The following is a 21999-nucleotide window of genomic DNA, read 5'->3' as shown; positions in this document are numbered from 1 at the left end:
TTAATGGTCCTCTTCCAACGAACCGATCGGCAAGAAAGTTGTAATGTGTTTCGTATGATGAGACACATGAGATATACGATTTAACCCAGGACACTGCCGATTAATCTGTCGATCTTTAATTCCTCAGTATCGTCTGTATTCCTTTTCCATATTCTCTCGATGAAACTTTCAATCGCCGGCCGGAATGGCCGTGCGGTTCTAGGCGCTACAGTCTGGAGCCGGGCGACAGCTACGGTCGCAGGTTCGAATCCTGCCTCGGGCATGGATGTGCGTGATGTCCTTAGGTTAGTTAGGTTTAATTAGTTCTAAGTTCTAGGCGACTGGTGACCTCAGCAGTTAAGTTGCATAGAGCTCAGAGCCATTTGAACCATTTGAAACTTTCAATCCCCTCACGAATGCGAACAGCATGTTGTAGCGCTCTCGGTTTCACAACCGCAACACAGTGTTAAGTCAACTTTCCAATTAGCTGAAGATTTTTTGGCTACTTAATCGAATGTTAAGGATCGTTGGTTACACCCATTTCTTGGATAATGTTGGGAAATGTATCTGAATGGTTCCAGAGTATTTCGACTTCAGCTGTTCATGATGCTGATTCCACATGTAGGAACGCACACAAAATTCGCCCCTGCGCTGTTCCGAATGCTACAGAAGAAGTAGTTCAGGAAAAATAACAAAATTTCCTAAATAGAAAGCAAAATTACAAACTATACGTATAGTTTCTGCAATATTTCCGAGAATTTTAGTGTGACAGACGATCATTTTGAAGTATTTAGCTAATTTTTTTGATGAAACGAATTAGAGATTTCGAGACAACATGCATACGAGAAACTATTATGTATCACACGCACTGCTGAAATACTTTTTACTTCAAAATAAACCCACGAATCAAGAAAGACGACTTACAGCTTACTTCCAGATATCTTTTGCAAAATGCACAGGAATATGCATTATGCAGAAGAGCATATTTTAAAATATTATATTATTTAACTCCGGCTTCGATTAGCGTGTTCAGCGCAGTAATTTGGTAGTAAGGGCATTCGATTATTAATTTCGATTGACAAGTTACTCTAATCTATCTTGTATTGCTGACTTGCGAGTGAATGAATATATGAGAATCTACTAAGAAAGGCGACTGCAAAATGCAATAGCACTTGATTGTTAATTGAGTATGTATCTCGACCTCTCAAATTTCGCCGTTTTTTATAGATTACGCAGTAACCGATTAGCTCATGATAGTAGCAGGAATTATCGCTTGTGCAACATTCTTTGTCGGTCAGATCGGAGGGAATCTGCCAGATTGCAGAGAGAGTACTGGTATAGTGTCTCCCTGACATCCGGCAACGCCAGTGGTCAAATCAGCGGTAAAGGGTGTAGGTACCTGGAGATGGCCTTCTCCTGGTCAACTAGTGGCCATTCCGTCCTCAAGCTGAACATCCGTCAACTGTGTCTGTTCGGGATGTGGCCACTGTGTGATTCACCGCTGTATAACTTCTACAGCGCCCTCGTATTGACGCTGGGCGTTTGGAACTGCATGGAAGGCGCTCTGGCCATCGGCTACAGCGGAGCTGATCTTGAAGAAACGACGTTGGTCTTGGCCAACTCGTTCACGACCTGCAGCGGACTCGTCAAGGGCATACTGTTTGTGTGGTACAGGCCACAGTATTACGCCATGGCGCAGCGTCTGAACGCGCTGGTGTGGGCACAGAGTGAGGCCTGCACCACGGACACCACCCTGGCAAACATCCTCCAGAATTCGCGCAGACGTGCGGCCCGCATTTCGCTGGCCATGTTCCTGTTCCTCTTTCTGCAGGCAGTCGTGTGGTTCCCAATGCCGTTGATCGCGCACCCAGGCGAACGTCGCCTTCCGCTCGTCCAGCACTACTGGGCCGGCAACAATAGCTACTACGAGCTGTCGTACATCGTGCAGTGTTGCTCAGCAAACTACCTGGCCAACGTGAGCTTCGGCATGGACTGTCTTCTAGTGACTATAATGATTTTGGTGGCCGCACAGCTGAAAGTCCTCACTATCCGTGTAGCAGCCCTGAGAATGGAACAGGCCGACACGGAACTGGGAGTCAAACAGCGTTTGGAGGGTCCACCTGCTGTGTATCAGGACAGGCTGTACAAAGATATGTGCCTCTGTATTGAAAATCATCAGCAAATTCTTCGGTACGTAATATATTATTGTATGGGCATTTAATAGACGAAATGAGGGCAACTTACACTGAGAAGCACGAGAAATGATGAATAACTTATTTCAAGTCTCCACAACGTCCGACTGGATCATTTGTTTTCTAAATCTGTCATTCATTCTATTGTCAAAACGTTCTCCTTCATCTTCTCACATATTGTCCTAATTTTTCAATCTCTGCGTATCCATTGTTCCCAATCATCCTCCATAATTGTCCTTCGCCGCCCCTTTCCTCGACCCCGCATTGTGGTTCTTCCAGTGGCGAGCACAAAACTTCAGTGCGTTCTAGGAGACGTCATGCCGAAGGTGGTGAACTGTATTCTGATGATAATGGTTACCAAAGAATTGTATTCCTTGTGTTCTTTACTGTACCTCAGAATGTAGACAAACTTTACGGTATGTGGGACTTGAACAGAGAAATTCAAATATTTTTCAGCTTTACGTACGCTATTGCTACTATGTTTACTACACGTTGTAGTCTTCGAAAGGATTTACATAACTGCAACTGGTAATTCTTCCTTAAAGGGCAGCTAGTTCCGGCATGGTTATGGTTATGACAAGTGCTACGATACTCAAGTACTTCACCTGAAAGCTTTGCCGACTTTGATTTGTAAGGATGTTGCGAATATGGACAACAGTCGGCTGTGTAGTAGAACGACGAATGAAAGTTTGTGCCGAACCGAGACTCGATCGCGGATTTGCCGCTTATCGAGAACAGTCGCGTTACCATTAGACAATCCATGAACGCTTCACGGCCAACTCGAACTTCCATACGTCATGAATCATGTGTCTAAAACCTGCACTCGTACATCCAATATGTATATTGCTGTATAGGGGAGACACTTTAATTGAATGTCGCTTGCCGGGGTCGGTGGGTAAATACGATACCGCAGTGCATGTTTTCAGCAGTAGGACGCGATGTATCTGGGATTTCTTCGATAACTTGAACGAAAGCTCAATACTTCTTCACTTCAGTGCTAATCGAAAATAGCTGCTGCTTCCTTTTTCCCCTCTTCTTCTTCTTATGTATGTTAGTGTGATCATTGTGTTCAGCCAAATAGGTAGTTCCCACAAAATCCTATTCTTTGATGCTCATGTGATTTGCATAATTAATAAACTTTGAAAACGGGTGGTCGATTATTATTTATGTACGTAACCGTGGTGTCTGATCATTCAAATTGTTGCCTTGATTTGGGAACAAAGGACCGCAGGTTTTGAGACTTTACCGGAGAGTCATTATCTATCGCGTATTCCACGGTCGGTGTGCCTCCATCCCGATACCCTGGTGGGAAAACGCTTTACTGAGGGCGACCTCAGTTCGTTACACTTTGCACACCTTAGTTCTGGTAACTTAAGGTACCAATAACATCTGCGTTTCTAGACATGCTTACGAGACAGCTGGCGCAATACATCGTAATAAATACTGGTACTGAAAGCATCTAGGCCACTAGGGATAAAGCTATTATCACACAAATAGTATTCAGAAAAAATTCAAATCAAGCCCCTGGCATAAAGTCATACGTTTTCCCTGCTTTATCTGAAGTACAAGAGCTGAACGGCAGAATACCTCCTTTAAAATAATTAGGTCAGACCTCGTCGGTAATGATATGTTAAATCCTAATGGTCCTCATTTCAGTCACATAGAGAAGATAGTATCGACGCATTTATTAAAGACTATGTTATTTGTCCATACATTGCTTTGGGTTAATTTCTAAATTTAAATGTGAAAAGGAAGGAAGTTTAGTCAACATATAACTAATAGCTGTGTACATGTAATTACACGCCAACATATTACCTCTGCGTTATATGGTGTCGATACAGTGATTTTCTTCCGCGATATATCATAGCAACACAGGAACAGGAACTAACAGCCGTTGCGACACTATTTAGTTTTCCCATTAAAGTACCTAAAACTCTGTAAAATACTAACGATAGTTATCGCGATCGAAATGAGAAGATTACAAACTACAGGTCTCTTCACCGTGTTTGCTGTAGTACTAAAGCATAAACTGACACAGGGTACCTTTCTTTCTTTTGAAGTCGTCAGTCTTCTGACAGTTTTGATGCAGCTAGCCAAGGATTCATCTCCTCTCTTAAATTTTTCATCTCAGAGTAACAATTTGCAAGTTACGCGTTCAATTATTTCCTGCTTGAATTCCAGCTCTCACTCTTCCTCTACATTTTGTAACCTCTACAGCACCCTGTAATACAATGAAAATCATTACCTGGCCTGTTAACGTATTTTTGCTCTTCCAGCCAGTGTTTTCCATGTATTCGTTTTCCTTGATTATTCTGTGGAGAACCTACTCACTTCTTAACTTACAAAACCAACCAATTTTCAACATTCTTCTGTAGCCTTGCATTTCAGTTGCTTCGAATTTCTCCTGTTCCGGTTTTCCCACAGCCCACGTTTCACTACCATACATCGCTGTGCTCCAAACGTACATTCTCAGAAATTTCTTTCTCAAATTAAGACCTATGTTTGTTGGACTTCTCTTGTCCACGAATACTTTTTTTCAGCGCTAGTCTGCTTTCTATGTCACTTGATTCATCCGTCCGAGGCTATTTTTCTGCCTAGGTACCAGAATTCCTTAAATTCATCCACTTCGTGATAACCAGTCTTGATATTAAGTTTCTCGCTCCTCTCATTCCCGCTACTTCTCATTACTCCCTGTTTCCTTCGATTTACTGTCAGTCTTCTGACAGCTCTGATGCGGGTAGCCACGGATTCCTCTCCTCTGGTGCCTTTACCTTTCCTGAAGCCAAACTGATCATCTAACATATCCTCATCTTTCTTTTCTATTCTTATGCATATTATTCTCGTTAATAAGTTGCATGCATGAGCAGTATAGCTGATAGTGTGGTAATTGTCGCACTTGCCGGCTCTTATAATCGTCGGCATTGTTTTCCCGGAATGTTTTCCCGAAAGTCTGATTGCATGGCGCCAGTCCATACATTCTACACACCAACGTGAATAGTCGTTTTGTTGCCAATTTCTCCGATGATTTTAGAAATACCTATATTGTGTTATCCATCCCTTGTGGCCTATTTGATCTTGACTGACTGAAAGTGCTTTTCAATTCAGGTTATAGTCCTGCATCCCCTATCTCTTCCGTATCGACCCCTGTTTATTCTTCTGCCGCTAGACAAGCCCCCTCTTTACCCCCCACCCCACCCCACCACCACCCAAATAGAGATCATCAATGTATTCTTTCCACCTATCTGCTCTCTCCTCTGCACTTAACATTGGAATTCACGTTGCACTCTTTATATTACCAGCCTTGCCTTTAATTTCAAAGAAGATTTTTTTTGGGTCTTCGATATGCTGAATAAGTTATTTCGACAAATCATGTTATTTTCTATTTCTTCATTTTCTTCATGCAGCAATTTCGCCTTAGCTTCCCTGCACTGCCTATTTATTTTATTCGTCAGCGCATTGTATTTCTGTATTCCTTAATTTATCTGAACATTCATGTACTTCCTTCTTTCATCTGCATCAACTGAAGTAGTTCTTTTGTTACCCAAGGTTTCTTTGCAGTTAGCTTCTTTGTACCTATATTTTTCTTCTAAATTCAGTGACTTTCCTAGAGATCATCATTCCTCTTCTCCTATAATACCCTTAGAGAATTTCATGTGTATCTCATTGTTCCTTGGTACTTCTGTATCTATACTTCAGGCCACACTTCATCCCTACTAAATAGAGATCTGCACTATTTATTTCATTCCTAAGTAACCTGTATAACGTATTGCAGCATTACCTTGGTAATTTTTGTACTTCCTTCTTTCGTTCGATTAACTGGAGCGTTTATTCTGTTACCCATCGTTTCGTCATAAATTACTTACCTTGCACCTACATTTGACCGTCCATATTCTATCATTGCCGTTTTTACAGTTATCCATACCTCTTCAACTGAACTGCGAACTGCGATATTCTTTGTCACAGTGACTATTGCTTCAAGTGCATCCCCTCGTTCCTTAGTATTTCCGTATACCACTTCTATGGACACTGATTATTCCTGAGTAGTCTCTTAAACTCAGCTTTCTCTTCATCATTACCTAATTGTGATTTGGGTCTGTATCTACTCCTGCTCCTGCAGCTATCAATCCAATGCATGATTTCGAAATCTCTGCCTGACCATGTTTAATCTGACTGGAATATTCCCGCACCTCCCTGACCTTTCAAGAATACCTCCTCCTCTTGTGACACTTGAACAAATTATTCGTTATTAGTATGGGAAGTATATAGGTGGAGCACAGACGATGAAGAATCATTTCAGGAATGACACGGGCCAGAAAAGAGGATATCCACTGAGGTAAGCGACTTGGCAAAAGGAATATTGTTGTGACCTGGCACGTAAAAACGTGTCACCTAGTCAGATGCATGGCGTTTCTTCTTACACCAAGTTGATTGCTGTGTCCGGAGACGCCCTCGTCCGACCGAACAACTGTTATCAATGTAAGCCTCACCACATACACAGGCAGTTGGGGACAGAGTGCATTCCCCTAAGCCTTCATGGTAACTGTGGCAGCAGTAGCAAAGACCATGACAGCGTTGAACTACATAAACAATACTGTCTGCCCACCGACTCCACGTCGATGTCCTCCTCGACATTGATGGCATCTTCCTCGAGAATAACTCTCTGTGTCCCAGAGTCACAACCGTGCTACACTGATTGAGTGTGTATAGCGGCGAACACATGTTGATGGCTTGGCAACAGAATTTGCCTCATACGAAACTGATGAAACACATCAGGGATGCTATCAGGTACCACCTGCAAACCGATAAACCACCGGCCCACAATTTAACGGAATTTCTTCACCTATGAGTTGAAAACTGGTGCCACACACCTCAAGAAAGCTATCAAGAGCTTGCTGAACCAATGACACTCAGAATCGCTGCTGTAATGATTTCAAGAGGTGAACCAAACCGCTGTTAAGAAATGATTGTACATTTTGGCACATTAGTGTATGTAAATACGGTTGACAGAAGGAAAGTGTGACCTAACATCAAATGCATATGCATTGGCATACCACAAAGGTAGCTATTGCTTGAGAAACTCACACTTGCCCAAACGTGAAACTTAAACATATGAATTAAACAGTACTCTAGGTAGAATATGCCATTCACATTCCAAGAAGCTAAACTTCATTTTTGCGTTGCTTGTGGCCATCAAAACGAATAGGTGTCCTCCTCCCCCTCCCACACCATACACAGGAAATGCTTATGACATGAATTTATAGGTTAAACAGCACTTGTGAATGGTGGACCTCTGTACCACAACTGATGTTACACACAATGGATCCTCAATTTAAATATTTCACCTTACTTATTGAGATGCACATTCTTCACTCAGCATAAAGAAGGTGACAATCTCTCTTTGATCTGGACTTTATCCAGAAGTTTTATACATCAGAGTTATTTGGGTAACTTTGAGCATGCTATGGCCATTACATTTTTACAACATTCAAAGCTTGATGCATTTGATGATCCTCATACTTCAGGAAACTCTTTTCACTTTCTCTTCCCATCTCATCTACAACAGAACTATATATGCTAAACATACATCACTATGTTAAAGCAAAACTTGAAACATCTTACTCCACTTTTCGGTATGTTATAGCAAAAATTGTAAAAAATTACCACATACTTCGAAATGTTACAGAAAATTTGTAATAGATTACTCTGCATAACAGCAGTATCACACAAAACTGTAACAGATGTTTCCTGTTACAGCAAAATTGTAATAAATTACCACATGCTTAGCTATGTGATGGGAAAATTGCTCCCACACATCACCATGGTTAGACAAACATATATGTGTCAGACTAAGGAAGTTTTTACTTCGTTTGGCAAGCTGCGACTTCTTCCACGAGACAAAATTCTTAGAGTCCTGATGCCACATGCACAGTCAGTACCATACCCATGATGTTAAAGCTATGACCACCATTACTGTGACATCATCATGACATCTCAGACAAGTCATTGACCAAGACCACATGCTGTCACAATCCAAGATGACGAGTATTATGACATCACACTGGCATTCACTTAAATGGTTGCTAACATACTGCACTATTATTGGGTGTTTCGTTTCCATGACTGGTGCAATGAACATAAAAATAGCAGGAAGGTGTATGCTTAGAGAGTTCACATCTATGTTAGAGGTGCCAGTTTTGATGGAAATGTGTGTGTGTAAATAACATTGTGACAGCTCACAAGAATCATGTGTTCCGCAGAAAAGTTTGGACACAGAAATATTTAATTTGTCAGCTGCGTCTTACACCAAGTGTGGTACAGACATAAAACTGTGGACATACCCAAGTGTTGCTTAACCTTTAAGTTCATAACATAATCATTTTGGTCGGGCGCTTTTGTGTGTGAGTGTGTGTGTGTGTGTGTGTGTGTGTGTGTGTGTGTGTGAGAGAGAGAGAGAGAGAGAGAGAGAGATGGGCGCTTTTGTGTGTGTGTGTGTGTGAGAGAGAGAGAGAGAGAGAGAGAGAGAGAGAGAAAGAGTGAGTGAGTGAGTGAATGAGTGAGTAAGAGAGAGAGAGAGAACGCTGCCGACAAAGCTTATTTATTTTAGATGGGGAAAGAATCGAAGTTACATTTTTGATCAACACCTTTGAACAAAGACCACAAAATTTTGTTGTTACAAATACTTTTCAACATGGCCAAGAAGACATCTTTGTGACTGTCTGTTTCATATTAATGGCTGGTACAGTAGTAAGAGGTTACTAACTCTTTCATTTTTAAGAAACACGTGTGGTGTATTGTTTTTTGAGTCACAGCTAAAGGAGGCATGGATTGCAACATCAGCGGTAGGGCAATGATCTGGTCACGTGATGTCACAAATGTAGGCAAAATACGTTGGAAAATTGGTACTTATATTACTTACATATCATGTAAATGGACACAGTCAACACAGTTTTAATCATACCAGCTAACAAAGGAACCCAGTTCAGTGGCGTTAGTACCGTTGCTGTGATGTGCTCAAACTGCAGACAATGTGATCAAGTTCTCCTGATATCCTGAATAAAGTCACTGAGAAACACCGTTCAAAGAGGATGATCCTTCTGTAGCAGTAAGGCAGACTAGTATTCTACCTCTTGAGACATAGTCACTTTACTCTGACCCATGTGAGAAGCGATCAGGACAAAACTTCGTCATAAAGCACTGTCCATCAGTCACTGCACCGCAGACGACTGATTACAAACTTAGAATCTCCCTGTAACTACTAAGACATCTAAATGAGAGCGAAAGAAGCAGTATACTTTCAGATGAACAGTCCTGAAACTAACCTTAAACTATTTATGGAAATAATGTGGGACTTAAATCAGGATGACAAGAAAATGGTTTCATATGAATTCCTTAGCACGCTGTCTACTGCGATATCACTACGCTACTTCACATTGTGAAATTTAAAATCAGCAACTCCATCATTGAAAGACTCAGCCTGAAATCTCAGAAGGTCTCTTCCCCTAGAACATAATCCTTGCGCAAGGAACGGTTTGCTTAGCGTAATTGATTCATTGAAATGTGTGTGATGTTCTCAAACAATATTTTTTTCTATTCCAGGTTCGTCAAAGACCTGCAACGTGTAATGAATCCCATTGCAATGACCCAGTTCATCTTCAGTGTCCTCGTTGCGTGTGTGGCCCTATTTCAGGCAACATACGTAAGAACATTTATTGTGTTAGAATATTAACTATCTTATCAGGTATGTGGTTCTGTATACATACTCGGTTGTATAACAAATCCTGTGATACAGAGTTCCTTAATGGACGGTATCAGGGAACCTACAGATGAAATTTTGTAAGACGTGCGTGCTGTCTAATATCTCAGTTTCCTTACTTTTAGGAAAATAAAAGTAACGACCCATCCAGATATTCACGCTCGATAGCACACTGCTTTCGGGATTCGGGAGAATGCACTGCCCCCAGATGGAAATACCCATCGGATTAACGACGAGGATCGGTGTGACAGTCAGCCTGCATGTGGACTGTAGGTGGTGCCCCACATCTATGTGAAATTCGGTGACAGGATTCGTGAGGCACCTCGCCTCACCGTTATGACGAACTGCACAGTTTTACTGTCTGTTAACACAATGTAGCACGCAGAGAGATGAAATGCTACCAACTTATTGTCTACAGGATGAAACAGAAAAACCAGCAGAGAGAATGTTCATCATCATAATTTATTGCAGATACAGAGGCCATTTAGGCCCCTGGCAGAAGACAAAAACATACAAATACAAGACATACAGAGAGTATAATGAAATGATTAACTCATCGAGTCCACGAGCCATGACAAAACAATTGTAACACCACAGAAATTTATTACAAATGTTTGCCCATTTACTTCTGTCTCGGGCTCCTCCAGTGCTGGCTGTTGGATCCGCTTCTTCCAGGGTCACTAAGGACCTGCCTCTCCACCTTTTCAAAATTCTCTATACGGATGGTGTTCATTGTCGACGAGAGACTACCGTATACTTTTTTTTTTCCCTTATCATTGGTCAGTAACTCTGGTTTGCTCGCTTCTAGCATAAATCGAGAAGTAACTGTTGTCACTTCATTCAGAGTTTCGCCGACAATCACATCATCTCCAAACGCAAAGATCGTATCACTTCCAATCATCTCAATCACCCTATTACGGCCAACCGCACGTCTCATCTTTTCCACCGCTATGTTGAACAGAAGTGGTGAGATAGAATCGCCCTGTCTCAGCTCGTTCTTAACTGTGAAAGGTGTCGACAGTTGATTTGCAAATCGTACTTGGCAACTTGATCCGTCGTAACTAGCTACAATCAGCCTAATGCACTCCTCGGAATGCTGCACCTCTACATTATCTTCCAGAGGGCGGTCATATACCTGCTGGAAATCAATGAACGTAATGTGAAGGAATCAGATTCATAAAACTTCTCCACCATTTTTATCAATGTGAAGATGTGGTTGGAGATTGAACGTAAAGCGGTAAATCCACACTGATACACTGCCTACAATCTCTTCGATTATTAGTTATAAACGACTTGGCATTAGAATGGTGCACACTTTATATCCTATCTCCAGCAGCGAGATCCCTCGATAAATACGGCATCCGATTGCCTTTTCCCAATCCTTGGGGATCTCCTCTGCTGACCGTATTTCGGCCATAAGCTGTCTGAGACTTTCAATTACCGCTTCCCCTCCGTACCGAAACAATTGCACACTTATCCCACTGCCGCATCTGGAGCCTTATTGTTTCTGAGGGCCTCAAGGATGGTTCTTATCTCATTCGATGTTGGCTCAGAAAATTCTTCTTTTTTCCATTTTATTTTCTCCAGTTCTTTTGGTTCTACCTGATCTTCATGATTAAGTACAATGTCAAAAAGTCTTCAGCAGGCATCTGCTTGCTCCACTGAAGAAACCACTCTTTCCACATCATCCGTTAAAATTGAAGTTCGCGGTCTATAAATACCTCTCGCAAATCTTGTTGGCAGAAGGAAGGAACGGTTTGCTTTCCTTGGCTCCTCAATTTGCCTCAGTAGTGTTTTACCATATTCTCAGTTTTTCTGCCTCATTATTCTTTCAGTTTTCTTTCCATCGTGAATGCTAACTTTGGGTTATCAGTGGGACTCTTCAGCCTTTCTAATATTCTTGCCGTCTAGTCTTCATCGTCTCCTTATACCCGTCATCAAACCACAGCATTTTCATTTGTGTTGGTAGTTGTACTTGCACTTCGAATGATAGGCGGGTCATAATGTTTTCTTAATAACACCGTCTCACTAGTTAATTTGCAAGCATGTCTTTGCCATCACGAGCCACCGCTTCATTTCACTTTCGCCATTTGGTGGACAGTTTCACTCTCAGTTTCAGGATCACTAGAAGATGGTTGGAATTCGTAACAGGCCCGCGAAATGTCCTTACCTGTCCAACACACCCACGGTGATTCCCATCCACCAAAATGTGATCAATCTGATTTTTAGTCATCTGGTGATATCCATGTGATTTTATACATCGCTTTGCAAGGGAAACACCTGCTGCTAATATTCATTCTTCTGTAGGCATCATACTTAATCAGTCGGATATCATTTTCATTGTTTTCCTCATGTAGACTTTCTGGCCTGATAACAGGCTCATTTACCTCCTCCTTCCCAGTTTGTGCATTAAAGTCTTCCAAGACTAGGGCGGACTGTATGTTTTGGTAATCTATCTACGACTTCCTCCAACACTACATAAAAGCTGTTTTTCACCTCATCATCTACGTTGTCTGATGGTACATGGCAACTGACCACGCAGAATGTTACTGGTGATCAGTTAATCTCTTTTGTTTATCTGCTGCTTTCAATAAACTATCGAAAAAACGCTAGTTAATATACACTGTAGTAATAAATATAATTTACAACTTATTATGATAACATTACGATAAAGCCTTTTTTGATAAAACAAACTGCCAATTGTCACGAATTAGCAGGGTAATACGCAATTATGGTTTCGAAATGGTCTGTGTCTGTGTTCCGTCCACAGTGACACTCAAGAAGCGTTACAGGACTACCATGAAAGTTTGCAATTGCAGTAGTACAAATATGTAACGAAATACAGATAATGAACCATTCAATACCACAATTAAATCAGTACAACTGACTGAAACAGAAAAAGCAGACCCTATCAAGCATGCTGTTCGGAAGGTCTACAGAGCACAGAACCAATGTAGTGACAAAACATATGGGGGAGAAGTTGTCTTAGGATTTATTTACTGATAGTCGATCTGCCTGCATGTGGCTCTTTCATAGAAGACGTAAAAATCTTGTCTGCATCGAGATTAGAACCGAAAACTGACGCAGTCTTCCGCTTGAAGGACGAACTTTATCTCTAAACTAGTTTATAATTGCGTTACACAGCGCTCCGTTGTTGTCCCAATGATGGCTAAGACGAGGAGAATTCGCAATGTAAATGACGAAGTAAGCTGCAGTTAGTGTCCGAACGGGTTTCCTCGACCCAAAAACAGAAATATCTACTTTAGTGTCATCCCGTAACAGAGAGTAATTCTGAATATATAATATAAATGACAAGAAAGTATCGAGTGAATTTACCAGGATAATCTCAAGAAGCCAGAAAGTAAATCGACAGTCACCCAGTAGTCAGACGTATTTACAGCGTTGTAACTTTCCATTAGACTAGCGACAGAACAGACATCACACTCTTGTATTGATACAGCTACTGTAAGTATCATCTTTCAAGGGAGAGACGGACTCTAGCCGCACTCGGACATCGAAACAACTCCGAACCGCGCAGAATTAGCCCAGCGGTCTTAGGCGCTGCAGTCATGGATTTTGCGGCTGGTCCTGGCGGAGGTTCGAGTCCTCCCTCGGACATGGGTGCATGTGTTTTCCTTAGAATAATTTAGGTTAACTAGTGTGTAAACTTAGGGACTGACGACCTTAGCAGTTAAGTCCTATAAGATTTGACACACATTTTTTGAAACAACTCCGCGGTGAAAACTGAAAATTTGTGCCAGACCGGGAATATTTTATTCGAGTTTCTGTAACTATCATTGTCCCTAAAGCGTTGTTACGAATAATATTCAGATGCCCCAACTACAATGCAGACATTACAAACACAGAGCAAGGGAAATTATTTTTTTTATCTAGGCGGTTCTCCTCCTCATTAGCTTTTGTGTGTATTTTTGTTGTACTGCGTTTAGCGAACTGCTAACAAAAATCTCATACACCGGAAATGATTTCCTGGTTTACCATCACCAGATGCTGTTAACTTTTATGAGTAAATAACATTCATTTTAATATTATACAGGGTGTAACAAGAATGTATGGCACAAATTGCAGGACACTTTCCTCACAAGTAGTTGAAGAAATTATGTTATATGACCATGGATCTGGAAATGCTTTGTTTGAATGTTGCGTCTCATTTTCTCCAACTCATTAATCACGGGAAACACACAAGAACAGAACGTTAGGATCATGGGGAATATGTACTCTTAGTGACGTCTGGTTACGTTGTGCACCGTCAGTGTTTTGTTTAACGTGTCCTTCTTGCCATGCAACGTACGTCATTGCTTGTTCACAGGTAACATGAACTATTCCCGCGACGAGTGCGACCTTTGCAAGCACAGGGGTTACTACGCAGAATTTATCACGACTTGCCTCCCGCAATGGAAGTGTACAAAAATGCAGAAATGGCAGATACCCATTTGATGTATGGATTAGTAGACGGCAATGGCGGTCGCGCTCAACGTTAGACCGGGAGAGATTTCCAGGACGAAGGTGCACTGAAACCACCGATCGTCGCGTAAGTGAACATGGGGCATAAAATCCTGATACTCGCGACCAGGGAAGGCCAAAAAGGACGAGCGCACCGCAACAAGTGACGGCAGTTCTTCATGCAATTGACGATCCTATTGTTAGTTGAAGTCTTGTAGCTGCAACACTGAATGTTTACCACATAACTATCTGGCGAGTGCTACACGAGGACCCGCTGTATCCATACCACTTACAGTGTGTGCAGGCACTGCATACAGCTGATTTTCCTGCACCGGTACTGTTCTGCAAATCCATTATTCTTCAAAGTGTCAATCCTGATTTAGTGCAGTGGTGCTGTTTACAGACGAGGTGTCATTTAACGAGATCCGACTGTAAATTCTGACAGTCGACATGTTTGGGCAGGCATTAATCCTCACGCAACTGTTGAAGCAAGTTATCAACAAAGATTTTCTGCCAGTGTACGGGTCATCATCCTTGGTGACTGGTAGGGACTCACTTTCTTCCAACCAGGCTCAACGGAGGAAGGTATCATAATTTAGTAGAGAATATTCTACGTGATCTGTTAGCAGATGTGCCTTTAGCTGTGCGACAAAAACTTGTGCTTCACCCACGATCGATCAGCCTCTCACTTTAGTGTTAGTGTACGTCATCTTGTAAATACCAGATTCGGTGCCGGCCGCTGTGGCCGAGCGGTTCTATGGGCTTCAGTCGAGAACCGCGCTGCTGCTACGGTCGCAGGTTCGAATCCTGCCTCGGGCATGGATGTACGTGTTGTGCTTAGGTTAGTTAGGTTTAAGTAGTTCTAAGTCTAGGGGACTGATGACCTCAGATGTTAAGTCCCATAGTGCTGAGAGCCATTTGAACCATTTAAACCAGATTCGGTGACAGATGGATAGGTAGCGATCGACCAGTAGCCTGGCTTCCATGCTCTCAGGGCCTAAATCCACTGGACTTTTATTTGTGCGGCCATTTGAAACCTCTTTTGTATGGGACCCCAGTACAAGATGTTCAGAGTCTCCATGCCCGTACTGTGAAAGCTGCGAAACCATACGCAGTACTCCAGGGGTACTTCAGCGCATCCGAGATTCACTACGAAGGCGGTTCGATGCATGTATCAATGCCAACGGACTGTATATTGAATATCTCCTGTGAGACAGAGTTGCATGTAATACGCTGGTGCGTTCTGTTCGTGTGTGCTTCCCATGATTCATGAGCTGGAGAAAATGAGTTGTAACACTGAAACAAGCAGTTTCGAGACCCAAGTTTATATAACATAATTTCTTTGTCTACGTGTGAGGAACGTGTCGTGCAATTTGTGCCTTGCATTTTTGTTATACACTGTATACATGGAAAAAAATTTCCCTTATGTATTTTATCTGACGTCCAAACGGGCAAGATCATTTGCTATTGGGACAAAACTGGAAGCATTTATTTTCGAATTTCCTAAGTTTGTGAACTGTTCAAGTGCCACCGTGGTTAAAGTATACCGTGCTTGGCAACATGGCGTTATCCCAAACCGTCGCCGAGGTAACTGTTGCGCACCACGGGCCATAGGTGACTAACGACGGCTGCGGAGACGTGTAAATGCGAATAGACGTGCAGCTGCTGAGCACCTGACAGCCCAGATCAACTAAGAGGATACCAACAGTGCCTCCTCAACCACCGAAAGCTAATTTTGCCGCGTATTGACATCCGCCGCAGGTGCCTGGTTCATGCACCCTTGCCGACTGCCGTTCATCGGTGATCAAGGTTTGAATTTCACGTCAGTACCACAACCGGACGCCCACTGAGTGGTAACTATCTATAGCCTATGCCTTGTACTGCGTGAAACATATGAAAGTGAGGGGTCGGGGCAGGACGACAGAGCGTTGTGGTCCTGGGAATGTTTCCGTACCATTCCCGGGGAGACCCAGTCATTCAGAAAGGCACAAAAGTATCAACACTATTACGTATCCATTAATGGGCACCTATGCACCCCTACATACCATTTATTTTTCATTGGCACGATGGAGTCCACCAGCAGGACAATTCAATGTGGCACACAGCTCAGAGTGTACGTGCATGGTTCGAAGAGCACCAGGATGAGGTTACTGCAGACCTCTGGCCACGGAACTCGATGGATTTAAGCCCAATCGAGAACCTGTGGAACCAAGTCGACTAAGCGGTTCGTGCCGTGGATCCTCAACCGAGAAAACTTGGGCAGCTGGCCACAGCACTAGAGTCTGTATGGCAACACATCCCTGCCCGTACCTTCTAGAACCTCACCGACTCTCTTCGACACATCTCGTAGCAGTCCGCGCTGCAAAATGTTGTTAGCCATGTGGTCACACTTATGTGACTGGACACCATAATACAGGGTGTATCATAATTAATAGCGTAAACGCATTCAGCTGAAAGTACACGATACTAGAAGCAAAAAAAGTCTCAGTAAATATAGGGTCGAAAACGCATACCTTAAGAGCTACTAGCAATTTTTCATCTTTGATACTGTGAAGCAAATCTCTTCTACTGCAAACTCTTTGCTTTCCGCAGTTTGGGAATTAGTAGTATGGACCAAAACAAGAAAAAATCTCCAGTAAACTTTTGCTCTAAAATTCACACCCCTTAAAAGTTATGAGCAATTGCTCATTAGAAGAGTTTTGTTTCCAAGTAACGAAGAAGAGCACGTGCTCATATCTCTTAAGGTGTGCATTTTAGACCACGTGTTTACTCGACATTTTTTTCTTGTTTTGGTCCACATTACCATTCCCAAAATATGGGAAGCAAAGAGCGTGCAGTACATTTGCTTCACAGTATCGAAGATGAAAAATTGCTTGTAGCGATTAAGGTATGCATTTTCTACCCTATGTTTACTGAGACTTTTTTGCTTGTAGTATTCCCGTGTACTTTCAACTGTATGCGTTTACGCCATTAATTATGATACACCCTGTATACTACCGCAATTAATCCTGGATGCCTCAGAAATATTACGGTAGCATTAGCTTTCATACACTAAGATTACGTCATATTTACTCGTATTCCGTGGAATCTGACTTTGTGGACTTTTTTATTCTCTCTATTAGTCTTTCTTCCTGAAATTATACCCTTGCTGATGTTCGCGCTGACAGTGTAGTTTTTTAATTGGGGATTGTATCGCACCAAGTCTGGGATGATGGCAGTACTGGTGGCGGACACTTCCCCCTGCGACCTCGAGTTACCAAAGCTTTCGAAATGACGACACTTACCTGAGTAGGGACGATTTTAAAACGGAAATACAGACGTGTTGATCGAGTTTTGTAAATGAAATATTTAGTTCATTTCATCAATCTATTTTCATCTAAAGTTACTGCGTTACCAATGCTTAAATTTTTCAGGTTATTCTTCGGCGTTGCAAATAGTAGAGTGTCTAAATTTCTTTAGCTAACCAAGAACCGATGAGCAGCTTTATGAGACGAGTTTATGTGCGCAGGATCTATTTTAAAAGTGTTATTAAGTCTTTCCAACAGTCTCCAGGATGGAATGAAAAGAATTAAATTTGTCTACTAAGTCAACCTGAGTCAAATCCGGCCACAAGTGCCGCAATATTTAATATACCAGTCTGTTTTCATAATTAAACCTCGATAACCCTCATAGAAATGATGTGATGACGTAGAGGGGTCGTTAGCGTCAAACCACCTGGAAGGAAACTAAGAGCATGATGCGCCAACTGTGACATACTGCACAGAAATTCGCGCCCACGCACACCTAGGCTAACCTCTTCTTGTTACTCTGATTCCTCTCTGAATGACGTTACATCCAATTGGAAAGCTCAGCCTTCGAGCGCATTTCCAGTTTTTGACGAAGCATTTATATTGTAGACGAATCATTAAGGGCAGAAAATACTTTTCATCCCTTTGGTTTTTATAGAATGATTGACAATTTTGTTTAAGGATCACATAAACACATCACTGTCAGCACTGTTCCTTGTTTCTCATTCTTACCACAACTGCTTCATCTTTCACGTTATCAGGAGCTTGCACTACTGTGATTCACTTGTGTAACTGTTTTGGCTGCCTTGATTTCTGCTCAAATGTTCAAATGTGTGAGTAATCTTATGGGACTTAATTGCTAAGTTCATCAGTCCCTAAGCTTACTCATTACTTAACCTAAATTATCCTAAGGACAAACACTCACCCCCATGCCCGAGGGAGGACTCGAACCTCCGCCGGGACCAGCCACACAGTCCATGACTGCAGCGCCCTAGACCGCTCGGCTAATCCCGCGTGGCTTGATTTCTGTTCTTCGATCATTGGGAAAGATTGTCTTGCACAGTTTGCTTTTATGATCTGAAACTATATGTTTTTCTTTGATCTTACGAAATCTGACTATAAAATGCGAACATACACAAACAGTGTTAGGTTGTCTCTTCATTTGTGTTAGTACGTATTAGAGGTGGTGCCAATGCAGACGCTCATAAGGAAAACTGTATGCAAGAACATAAGATTAATATGAATGTTATTCATTCAAAAGTGTTAATAGCGCCTTCCACTGAATGAGTTGGTTTTAATTTGAGGTTCTTATAAGCAGAAAAAGAAAAATACCTACGGTAGCTACTGAGGAGGATAACCACCATAAGAATTTCCCCAGCTCTTTGGTTACGATGTTTGAGTTGGGGTCGGTGGACATTATTCGTAACTAGACTTTAGTCACAAAACATAGCTACAGAAATGTAGGTACAAATCATTCGCCTGTGCTAGATATTTCTGTTCCCAGTTGATTCTACGGCAGCTGGCACCGGCACATATTCGAAGCGTGATCTTCCCCAGCGCCAGCCTGTGGAAGAAAGGCGTCAACTGAGCAAATGTACAGGATGTACATAAAGTCCACGAACACTTTCAATTATTTATTGCACAAGAACTAAACATTGTACAGATGTCATACATATTGCATTTTGAAAAGAAACACTGAAACTTTTTTTACAAACATTTGAACATTCGATATGCGAATCATGAGTGTGACCTGGCAGACGTCAATAAGTTAATCGACTTCTTGCCATACCCGTCACAGCATGGCATCGCCATCATTGAGCTTCTGCGCTAGCTCCAATTTAAATGGTTTCATAGACAGCTTGTGTCGCAGGAATTTCCACACGGTCATTGGAGCCATTTCGAGTTCACAGGACGCACGAAGTACCGATTTCTTTGGACTCTTTATGGCTGTCTCTCGTGCGCGTTCCACATTCACTTCACTCACACCTGAACATCTGCTTCTCTTTGCCAGGCACCAGCAACCCGTCGTAACGAATTTGTTGTGCCAGTGGTAAATGGCCTTCCTTGTTGGTGGATTCTTACCATACTTGGGTCTAAACATCCGATGAACAGCTGTAGCATACTTGTTTTTATCGAACTCCAACACACAGAAAGCTCGCTCCGCACCTGAACTCGCCATGTTTGCGACTAGCGCTGATTAGCGGCGAATGACCAAACTACGCTGTGGCGGTATACATGAAAAAAACTTTATGGGTTTATCTTCAAAATGACAAATCTATGGTGTCTGTCCAATGTCTGATTCTTTTCCAATAAGTAATTGAAAGTGTTCCCGGACTTTATGAACACCATGTATTCTGCCTGAAGTGAGCCTGATGGAGAACTGGCCACATTGTCGAGTGTGTTTGGGAACTACGTGATCGTCGAACTGCTTCCTGGACTGTCTCAGGTTATCCTGGAGAATTTACTCTTCTCACTTAAGAGATGAGATACAGGTGGCAAAGTTACGTTTTTGAGTCCAAGAAACTCATTCCAGCAGAAATTGCAGCTAACTTCTTCATTTACGTTGCGAATTCTTGCCGTTAGCCGTCACTGGGACAACAAGGAAGCACAGTTTGACGCAGTGTATGTTGCTTAGTTGTAACGTATTCACTCTTCCAGTAGAAGGCTGCGTTAGTTTTCGGTTATAGTGTCATTGGGGACTAGGTTTGACATCTTCTGTGAAAGAGCTACTTGCAGACAGATCGATAATCAGTAAAGACATCCTAAGACAACTACTGCCCCATAAGTTTTATCGTTAATTTTGTTCTGTAACTTGCCGACCTAAAGGTGAAAAATTTGCTGAATTGCACACTGAATAGTGCTACTGAACGGTTTGGTATCTGGATTACGTTATTTACTAATGCTCTACAGACTTTCGCTGTAGTCCTGTAACCCTTCTTCAGTATGATTATGGACGGAACCCAGACAAATGTCGTGGGCGCTGATGACCACGCTGTTTAGCGCCCGAAAACCTCAAACCACACACACACACTCGAAGCAGAAAATGCTTATTATGTTACTAATCCGTGAATATTTGGGATATTTTGTTTTATTATAGAAAGAAATTTTGGGTAAGGGTGTTGTAATTCATTAGTATTAGTGCAGTATACGCTAAATAGCGATTCTTCGTTAGTTTATTAAACACGATAGATAAATGTAAGAGATAAATTAACCGTCAGCAATATATTCTCCCACAATAACTAAAACGTTTTGAAAACGCACGGATAGTTTTTCGACTTCGTGCCTGTAATTTATATGCCGGTAGTAGTTGGTCGTCGATGTGTTAGCAGACAGTAAAGCTATGCAGTTCGCAGTTCCACATAACAGTAAGTAGAGACGTCTCGCCAGTTCTGCTATCGAATGTACACACGCCCCACTAATATTGCATGCATGCATGCCCGAAGGACCATTGCATCGTAATTCGCAATAATATAGGCACTGCAGTATCTTTATCCCTGACAAATTCCTGTGCAATCTTCTCGTATTGTGGTTGCGGAAATTTTTCTCTGTAGTGCCCAGTTGCTCCGTCATGTACTTTATCTTGGTTTGCCTAGTGTGTTTTACTGCATGTTTTCAGGAGTCATTAAAACGATATAGGTTATCCGGGGATTTTTTGCTGTTATATTCAGGGAAGGCTTCTTCGCGTCTCTCTTTACAATCTGGGTCCTACCATGGGTGTTTCTTCCATGGTATCAGTTCTTTTGTTTTTTGCTCGATCTTTCTATCTAATTATTCCCATCTTTTGCTCGTTGTCTTTCCAATTCCTGCTTTATGTTGGATTCAATGATCTTTATGGTGTCAAATTTATCTACGCGTGTTCTTTTTTAACGGATTTTCTTCGGTGTTAACTTAGATTTGATTTGAGTTAGCTTCTTGTCTGAATCAAAATTCACACACCATGTTGCCCAGAATTTCCCTTTCGCTTTGGGGTCTTTATTGTTATTTCCATTTCCTCATTCATGGAAGAGTCTACATTGGTCATGGCACAATATTTGCTTGCTCACTGTAGGTGCATTGTCATTAGCCTGTTGCTTAGCCGGCCGGAGTGGCCGTGCGGTTCTAGGCGTTACAGTCTGGACCCGCGTAACCGATACCGTCGCAGGTTCGAATCCTGCCTCGGGCATGGATGTGTGTGATGCCCTTAGGTTAGTTAGGTTTAAGTAGTTCTAAGTTCTAGGGGACTGATGAACACAGCAGTTAAGTCCCATAGTGCTCAGAGCCATTTTGAAACTGTTGCTTATAAGGTTGAATTCTCTGGTTGAATTTTATTTTCTTGTATACCATGAAG

General features: G+C 42.1%; 1 protein-coding gene across 1 annotated transcript in view; it reads left to right on the top strand.

The window, feature by feature from the left end:
• Positions 1–1384: 1384 nt before the first annotated feature.
• Positions 1385–21999, top strand: part of LOC124712190 (odorant receptor 43a-like) — a 43794-nt gene continuing 23179 nt past the window's right edge. The window contains exons 1-2 of the mRNA XM_047242487.1: positions 1385–2169; positions 9768–9867. Of these exons, the coding sequence (XP_047098443.1) occupies positions 1385–2169; positions 9768–9867 (885 nt within the window). The remainder of the gene's footprint in view (positions 2170–9767; positions 9868–21999) is intronic.

Source organism: Schistocerca piceifrons, chromosome 8, assembly GCF_021461385.2.
Source record: "Schistocerca piceifrons isolate TAMUIC-IGC-003096 chromosome 8, iqSchPice1.1, whole genome shotgun sequence".
In the NCBI taxonomy this organism is placed as follows: Eukaryota; Metazoa; Arthropoda; class Insecta; order Orthoptera; family Acrididae; genus Schistocerca; species Schistocerca piceifrons.
This window is presented reverse-complemented; position numbering and strand designations above follow the sequence as displayed.